This window comes from Cervus elaphus, chromosome 21 (genome assembly GCF_910594005.1).
Source record: "Cervus elaphus chromosome 21, mCerEla1.1, whole genome shotgun sequence".
Classification (NCBI taxonomy): Eukaryota; Metazoa; Chordata; class Mammalia; order Artiodactyla; family Cervidae; genus Cervus; species Cervus elaphus.
Window position 1 is genome coordinate 30,731,334 of NC_057835.1, and position 9,440 is coordinate 30,740,773.

General features: G+C 42.9%; 1 protein-coding gene across 6 annotated transcripts in view; it reads right to left on the reverse strand.

Moving 5' to 3' along the window:
* ASPH (aspartate beta-hydroxylase) overlaps window positions 1-8,485 on the reverse strand; it is a 175,469-nt gene extending 166,984 nt beyond the window's left edge. For 2 of the 6 annotated variants that reach the window (XM_043879855.1, XM_043879851.1), the window contains exon 1: window positions 8,131-8,485. In XM_043879855.1, coding sequence (XP_043735790.1) covers window positions 8,131-8,242 — 112 coding nt within the window. In that variant the 5' untranslated portion in view covers window positions 8,243-8,485. The remainder of the gene's footprint in view (window positions 1-8,130) is intronic. The other 4 variants (XM_043879852.1, XM_043879853.1, XM_043879856.1 and 1 more) reach the window with 4 other exon arrangements.
* Window positions 8,486-9,440: the final 955 nt, after the last annotated feature.

Sequence of the window (9,440 nt, forward strand, 5' to 3'; positions counted from 1 at the left end):
CAGAGAAGCCTGATGGGCTACAGTCCAAGGGGCTGCAAAACAGTTGGAAATGACTTAGCAACTAAACAATAGCAACAACAAACAAATGTATAAGTATGTATCTATACATACATATAACATTTATAAACATAGGGATATAGATATACTTCCTAAGCAATTTTCATATATATAGAATTTAATAATATGTTTTATACAAATGGATATATAGTAAACAATATGCAACATAATATTATATTAAGTTATATTGACTATTATACTATATATATCATATATGCAGCATAACATTGTTATATAATATATTACTATCTATATTATATGTTAGTCGCTCAGTCGTGCCTGACTCTTTGCAATCCCATGGACTGCAGCCCACCAGGCTTCTCTGTCCATGGGATTTTCCAGGCAAGAATACTGGAGTGGGTTGCCATTTCCTTCTCTAGGGGATCCTCCCGACTCAGGGATTGAACCTGGGTCTCCTGCATTGCAGGCAGATTTTTCACTGACTGAGCCACCAGGGAAGCTATATATTATATAATATAAATTGAAAAGAAATGTATGACAATGATTATCACAATATGTTTAATAAGATTGGTTGTAAAGGGGTAACACAGGAGAGGAGAAACCAAGAATTTGGTAACATTTTACTTCCGCATTTGTATGGTGGCTACGTGGTAAGTCACTGCATTATTTATATCTATTTAAACATCTTAATATACAATATTACAAACAGATACAGTTTTAAAGAGCAACACATAGAAATATTTACATTCTAAAAGAGAGATGGCAAAAAAAAATAAAATAAAAAAAATAAAAGAGAGATGGCTCTCCATCAAAAAGCAAAACGCATGAAAATGAAATAATTTGTAAATATAAAATTCAGTAAGTGACAAGCATCTTATTCAAATTGATTTGACTCAAAAAATGGAAAAGTTAAATGCAGATATTCTTTCAATAAACACAGCACAGATTTTTATTTTCATGTGTAAGGGGAAAAAAAATAACCTCTAAATAAAATTTACCTGTGAACCTAGACCAAACAGACTTTCCAGTAGACCAATTCAGGAAAATTGAATTAAAAACAGAGTGTGAAAGACAGTGTGAGAAACTGTACAATAGCAAAATACAATAAACAAGAACCAAAGTAAGAGACAGGAGAGAACAGAACAGCACCGAGTCTGCACTAGGTAATGAAAGCAAAGCCTGTCAAACCCATACAAGGCATGAGAAATAACAGTTATATAGTACTGGTGATGGAATGAAATTATTTTCTCCAGTCATATTTTCTCACTCAAAATTAAGACTGATGCTTGCTGCCTTCCATGCAGAATGAGTCAGGGGGTTAAATCTGTAGGACCACACGCAGGAAAGAAAGGCTAGCATCTTTTCAAGCACAGCTAACAGTCGTTTCCACTCTGCACTAACTAAACACCCCCCACCACCACCCCCAGCCCCCATCCGCGTTAGAGCATGAAGGGCATCCATGGCAGATGAGGACAGCTACGCTACAGCCAGATCGACCAGGCAAGACACCTGGATTTCCAAGGGGGCCAGAGACCAGCCCCAAGCCTTCAGAAGATCTTGTGTAAATATTTTTTCTAAAGACTTACTCACCAAGGAGCCTCAAAATTTCCTCTGAGTCTAAAGGAACTTGTGGTTCCCAGGGGAAAGGATGGGGAGAAGAGATAGCTAGGGAGTTCGGGACGGACATGTGCACACCGCTGTATTTAAAATGGATAACCAACAAGGACCTACTGTATAGCACAGGGAACTCTGCTAGGTGTTCTGTGGCAGCCTGGATGGGAGGGGAGCATGAGGGAGAATGGAAACCTGTGTATGCATGGCTGAGTCCTTTCCCATTCACCTGAAAACTACCACAATATTGTTTGTTAATCAGCTATGCGAGCGTGCTAAGTCACTAAGTTGAATACAACTCTATGCCACTCTATGGAGTATGGCCCGCCAGGCTCCAATGTCTGTGGGATTCTCCAGGCAAGAATACTGGAGTGGGTCACCATGCCCTCCTCCAGGGGATCTTCCTGACCCAGGGATCAAACCCGCATCTCTTCCTTCTACCTGCATTGCCAGGTGGGTTCTTAACCACTGTCACCACCTGGGAAGCCCTAACTGACTATACCCCAACACAAAATTTTTAAAAATTATTTTTTAAAACAAATTTCCTTTGATTCTAATAGGTTATCTACAGCAATTTTGTCCTCAGGCGTCATCAATCTGATCAGAACTAAATTAGACTCAGTGATCTGCCCTTTAAAAGACATCCACATCAGCCAAATGTAACCAAGACACACCCTTGAAAAGCAAATGTTAAATGCAGACCAAATGCCTGAAGCACTCTCATTAAAAAACAATAATGATGAGGAAATATACCTTGGCTCCTAGTGCTAGCAGAAGAAACAGCTAAAGCAACCGACTTCACAACAAGGGCCTCTACAGTGGCATGTAGAGATGAAGAGAAGGCAGAAATGAACATCCTAATCTCTGGTCCTCTAGCAGAAACAGCCAGATCTGCAGGACTAAACACCAGACACGTGTCCACCGAGATTTATATTCAGAGCTGCATAGATGCTGGAGCAGTGGATACTGGAACACAGGAGGCAGCCTGAGCACCCCCGCCTCTCCCAACAGATGGCTGAGGCTTTCCCAGGAATCTGGGTAAACTGTAGATGGGTTCTCTGTACATACAGAATTTATTATAAGGGAAGCTAATTTTAAAATGTTCTGTTTATCTTAGGACAGAATGAAGTCGAACCACGCAGGAGATGCAGAAATACCACCAGACATGAACTACTTGTGTATTTTCAGGATATTAAAGCAGTACGCTGGAGTAACATCAAAAGACTGAAATACATCTGAGCTCTAGTAAGCGAAAACAGTGCAGACCCGGGAGGGATCAGCGGGTAAATCTGAAACTTGAAGGGTGACGTGCACCACAGAAGCAGACAGAAATGTGTCAAGGGGTACTCAGAACCCACCATGAACATAACTTCTAGGACATCCACTTGATGCCAACAGATGCTACCCAGTATCACAAAAACTCATTTCTTAAATCATAAAAAATTTTTCAAGCATGCAATAGCCTGCTTAGTTCCACAGCCTTATATATTCTCCAAAGTGGAGCAGCCCACTCCACTTTACCATTACAGGTACTTCAATGAAAAATCTGAGCAACAGAAAAGCATATAAAATTGATTTTAGGGCTGTCAGAACTCTGAATAATTATTTCCATTTGAGACCAGGATTAGAAATTTTGAGTGACCTGTTACACAGTTCTTAAATGGGTATGAATCTAGGTCATCGGATTTTCCCAAACTACAATGTCTTTCTGGAGGGGGGAGAAAAGGGTGGGAGGTAGATATTCTACTGGGACCAAAGAACTTAGAGGTTAAATTTCCAATACTAACTAGAGTGGAAAGCTCACATGATTCTTAATCCAAGCTACCTTGTTGCCAATCAGCTGAAAATGAGAATCTCTCATTGTCTAGTAATCTCTCTGAGACACGTGATTTTAAAGCAAAGCTAAAGTATAGATCTCTCCTTTTACTTCCGAACCCAGGTTAATGTTTGGTCTTTTTAAAATTGTGTGCAAGGGATTTCCCTGGTGGTCCAGCGGTTAAGACTTCACCTTCCAGTAGAGGGGTTGCAGGTTTGAGCCCTGGTCAGGGAGATAACATCCCACATGCCTTGTGGCCAAAAAACTAAAACATTAAAAAAGAAAGAAAGAAAAATAAATAAATAAAAAAGAAAGAAACAATACAATAAGAAATTCAATAAAGAGTTTTTTAAAAAAGGTAACTATGTTTAAAAATAATAATAATAAAATGTGTTCAAGAATTCCCTCCGAATACTTTTTAGCACTAGGTTCCATACAATCTGGGCTGCCCTGGTGGCTTAGACAGTAAAGAATCTGCCTGCCAACGTAGGAGACCCGGGTACAATCCCTGGGTTGGGAAGATACCCTGGATAAGGGAATAGCTACCCACTCCAGTGTTCTTGCCTGGAGAATTCCAGGGACAGAGAAGACCCACCATAGGGTCTCAGAGTCGGACACAACTGAGCGACTAACACTCATTTTTCATACAATCTGGCCAGTTGAAAATGCTGTTCAATTGAACACAAAACAGCACACAGTTCCTCTGGTGGAAGAATTATGGCCTTCCTATCTTTTCATTCTAGACTGACTCACAAAGGATTAAGTAACCGGCAGAAAACGATTAAAGGAAAGGAATTTCACCAAGGCCTCCTCATTCAATAGAGTCAGAGGGCAAGCAGCAATGTATCATGTCTGTTAATTACTAAGCAGTCTAAGATATATTGAAAGTAATAAGGAAGAAAAAAATTCTAAATGATTAACACTCATCAAAAACAAACATCTGCAAATGTATAATTTTACAGATAGTTAGTTCATCAATGTATTTAATTCTAAATACAATCAGCCTAAATAAATAAGACTGCTAGGGACTGACTATTACTACTAAATTTCAAAACCTGCTGTTAGGAATTGTGACAGAATTAAATAGCACTGGCTGAGCATTTTTAACTAGTTGTCCATCAATGGTTCTGAGTATGTATGGGGCTTGTTAAATTTAAAAAACAAGTAGATGTTACATCTGAAATTTAAAATTGAAAGAGGAAAAAGTATTCTACAGTGACACCTACTGGTGAAGTGTGATGTGGTGGCACAACACTATTAGACAAAGGAAACATGTTTACGTCCCCTACCTAGCAAGTTAGAAGCTACAGGGAAAGACTGAATGACATTGCAAAGGGAAAATCTAAACAAAACCATTACATATACCAGGGTCTGTAACTACAAAATAAGTCTAAAAGCACATCATGACCCCTCTTGATCAAAGATCTTGAAATCAATAAATCTGAAAGAGGTTTCTTTTGGCCCCAGTTGGTCAAGCAAGTCAGTTTTTTATGTGTGAGTTAAAGGTAAGATAACTTTCCCGGCGGTGCAGTGGTAAATAATCCGCCTGCAATGCAGGAGGCTCGGGGAATCATGGGTTTGATCCCTTGTTCGGGAAGATCCCTGGAGTAGGAAATGGCAACCCACTCCACTATTCTTGCCTGAAAAATTCCAAGGACAGGGGAACCTGCCAGGCCACAGTCTACAGGGTCGCAAAGAGTCAGACATGACTGAGCACAAACACACACACACACACACACACACACACAAAGGTAATATGTTCAATTTACTCATGCTTCTTTCATATTTTAAAGACTAAAACTGGAAAAGGCAAACTTGAGCTCTGCAAAAAGTTAAGCATTTTATCAGTTTTCAATTTAAGTTGAAGGCTTAAATAAAAAGCTGACACCTGCTTTAAAAATCTAACTTTTATATAAACCTCCAAGTTTCAGTTTCAAAACACCACTTTTGAAAAAAATGACCATCAAGATCAACAAAAGGCCAGATAATCACATTTTCCCTAAAATGCATGTTGCAAAGGACTGGGTCCTTTTCCACTCTACTTTCACACACAAATGTTAGAAATAATAATGCTTAATGTTACTAGTGTCATCATCTCCTTCAGAATCTCAATGCAAAACAACTCCAAAAACATTAGTTGAGCCCATGTACTTCCTCTAAAACTAAGATTTTCAAACATGCTGTTTCAAACACAACTTTAGTCAAAAGAAAAGTTAACTGGTGATACGATAGGAAGCATATTTTTCTTTTAAAAAACAGGTATAATATGCCATAGAGAGCTAGAAAGAAAAGATAATCAACTTCGACTCCAAGATTCCCATAAAATCTTACAAATTAGAGAACCTAAAATCCAGGAGATGGTGAGGGGCAGCGAGGCCTGGCGTGCTGCAGTCCATGGGGTCTCAAAGAGTCAGACACAACTTAGCCACAGCACAACAAAAATCCAGCACAATGGTCAAATGAATAAGAGAAAATCTGGTTTTAGTCTTGGATCATCCAATAATCAGTTGGGTCTCCAAGAAGTAGATAACCTTTAAGGAGTCAGACAATCTTTCCAGGCCTCATGGTAAGGCCGCAGCCAAGATTCCAGTTTCTGTGATCTCCCCAGCACGTGGTATTGACTTGGGCATCAGTGTGTACACATCAATGACAGAGAGATACAGCAACCAAACAGTGGCTCCATCTTCCCAGTACCCTATGCTATAAGGGAGCAATGCCAATAGGATCACACATTCACACTGCAGCGCCGCCGCTTACAACAGAGAGAGACGTCCTTTCATCTCCTGCGCCTCCCACGTGGCTCACAGTCAGAACTGACCACCGGCTGAGAAAAGCACAGCTGTGGGAAAAGAATGCTCCTTATGTAACAAGCGAGACTCCAATGTCAACGCTCTGTGGAGATTTTTCTGGTAATACAGGTATCTTTCTTACTTCCACATTCTCTTTTATACACTATGTCTGTTTCACAACCATTACAGGATCAATGTGTAAGATGCTTAAAAGGCTGTAGATCCTCAAATAGGATGGAACTTGCTCTAAAAGGCTGGAATATCAAAGTTGGAATGTGTTCATTTTGGTCCTAACATTTCCTATATGTATCACCTACCTGTTAAAACTGATTCGGATATTGAACCACTGGGGATGGGGATACAATACACACTTTGGATGCTATTTCTCACCAACAACGGGGCATTTAATAAAACAACTGCTTCAGATATAATCAAACCTCTCTACTCAGAACTGCAAAAGGCAAAGTGGAACAAAGATGATGTGCTTTGCTTGCATATGGCTACAAAAACTTTTGAAAACAACATTAAAGTGTTGTTCATCAGCTTTTTCTACTTGGAGCTTAAGTTGCATGAGTTCTTCTCATTTAGATATTTTAAAAAGTGTAGCCAGAGCCCTTCCTTCATCTACCCTTCTGCCTGTTTAAGTCAACTGACTGGCATTTAAGGTCAAGTGACAAAGGAACATAAAGTTTACTTATGCCAAAGGTGACTTGTTAGGTTTTCTATGGAATTCAAACTGTATCTTTTTTCTCTACAATACAAAATATTAGTTCTCAGAGTGTAAATTTATTCAATTATTTCAACTGCACTATTTTCATCATTTAAATTTAACTATTTAAATTCATTCACTCATCAAATAATTTTTTATTGAGCATCTATTAATGGCCAGACTCAAAGAGTTGGGAAAAGGAATCAACCAGAGGGAATGAATGAGACAGGAAGGCAATACACATGAAAACAAATAATTTCAGATAGTGGTAAGTGCTATTTAAAAAACAGCTCTTTAAAGGATGACTATAGTCTTCTGATTTACTTTTTTGATACAAGTGAATACATTCCTTGCAGACCTCAGGAAACAAAGAATCTAGAATCATTTTAAAAGGGAAAGTTTACAGCTCAGATTCAATACACATGTGGACTGCAGTTTTAATATCCTAAATATGAGTCAAAGGAAGTATAATAGAAAGAGAACCACTGAAATATGAGATGAAACAGATTTAAAACATCTGCTCTCTCTCTCTTTGAGGGATAAGCACAAGAGGAGAAAGGTGAATATCTTTTTTTTTTTAAAGAGAAGACAAAGGGAAAAAAAATAGAGAAGCTTCCCCAGCATTTATGGTATTCTGTGATATTTAAAGGCAACTACAACACACGATAAGAAAGCTACATAAAGGCAAAAATATTTAAAATAATCTTCAAGAATATTCAAATCACTCCCCTCTCCCCCGCCCCGCACACACATCCCAGCAGCCTTATTCTCCTTTGAGGGGCACTTAAAAGCTGCTGGTTTGGCAAGAACTTATTTTCTGACTTTGGCTCATTTCCAAACTCTCCAAAATATGCACGGCCAAGGTAAGCTGTTTCTCTTACGCCTATCTTCAATTCCACGGCGAGCCAAGAAGGAGTGGATCGACACAATCTCCATCTCGGCTGCGCACTGCAAGGTGAGGGATCGGCCGGGAAGGGGCTCCCAGCTCGGCCCGGCCCCTCCAGCCCACCCGCCAGGCCCACCGAGCACGGCCTCCGCCCACCGCCCGAGAAGGACAGATACGGAGGATGGAGGAGGCGCTCGGCGGCATCTGGGGAGGTGGACCCGCAGCGCCCACGCACACCCCCCCCCCAACGGAGCCCCATTCTCGGGGCCACCCCGGACCCCGGCTCCGGAGCGCCTCTGACCTCTCCGGGCCCCGGGGCTGCTGCTGCCGCCGCTGGTGCAGCCGGTCGGACTACCAGAGCTGCTGCTGCTGCTGTTGCCGCCGCCGCCCTTGGCATTCTTGCGCGGGGCCATCGCGCGCACCGCTGGAGCAGGCAAGGGTGGGGGGCTCCCTCCGGCCGCGGGGGGCGCAGGCGCTGCAGCGGGTGCGGGCTGCGGCTCCTGAAGCTGCACGGGTGTCTCGGCACCGCCCGCAGCGCCTCCGAGGACTTTTCGCCCGCGTGCCTCCGGCGCGCGCTCGGCCCTCGCGTGCTCCGAGCTGGTGACTGCCCTCCCGGCGCGAGAGCGCGCCGCTCACCCGCCCTGAGGCCACGCCCCCGTCAGGCGAGCCCCACCCCTCCCCGCCCACAGAAGACTGAGCGACGGGGTATACAGCCAGTCACAAGGGTCTCTGTGAGGGGGCGTAACCGTGCCGCGTTTCCCCGCCCCGCTGCAGGCTTAGGGCTGCTCTGGCGCGACGCTGCGGCCTGTGAGAGCCAGCAGCTTTCGACTTTCCAGTCTGTCCTGGTCCTTTGGAACGTGGCAGACGTGGAAGGCAAGAGACTCTCGCGAGCTTTGGCGGACCCTGTACAATGGGGATGGGGCGGGGCGGGCGACACGTGTGCAGCGTCTGGACTAGAGTTCACCCTCTGTTAGCGTTTCGCCGGGAATTTTGTTCGTGTCCCACTTCCCTGTGCACACAGAGAGCTAAGTGAGGCAACGTCCCTTCTTGCGAAAAAACTATTTGTCAGTATTAGTATTACGACATTTCTGAAATGGTGATGTTAGAACTAACTAAATGCTTAAGCCATACGTAGTTGGTTTTTAAAGCAGGACGTCACTCCGTTTGTGCCATCAGCGTTTTCAGAAGATCTTAGTTAAGAGGTGCAAATGTAAAGCAAAAAGTTCATTTCCTTGCTCTGCTCCGCACTCTCTATCTGAAGTCTCTCTCCGCAGCGCTGACGTCTTCATTCCTCTCCCTTGATGTCCCCACCCTGGGTCCCCCCATGCAGGGGCAGGTAGTCTAGGCCTTCAGCTGCTTCTGACCGCACGTGGTCTTAAGAATATCTGCGTCCCTGGATGAGCCAGATAGGAGCTTGAGATTAGGCACATTGTCATCATCATCTTTGTGCCGCAGTCGCCAACACAATGCCTAAGGCAACAGACAAGCCGGACCTGTTCAGTGATTTTATACACTTCTGGTAACTGCTTAACACTTTCCCCCAATTCTTGGCCATGTTTCAGAGCACCGCCTGGGGCGTGCCTTAAGAGGGCCGAGGAACCAGAGTCACGG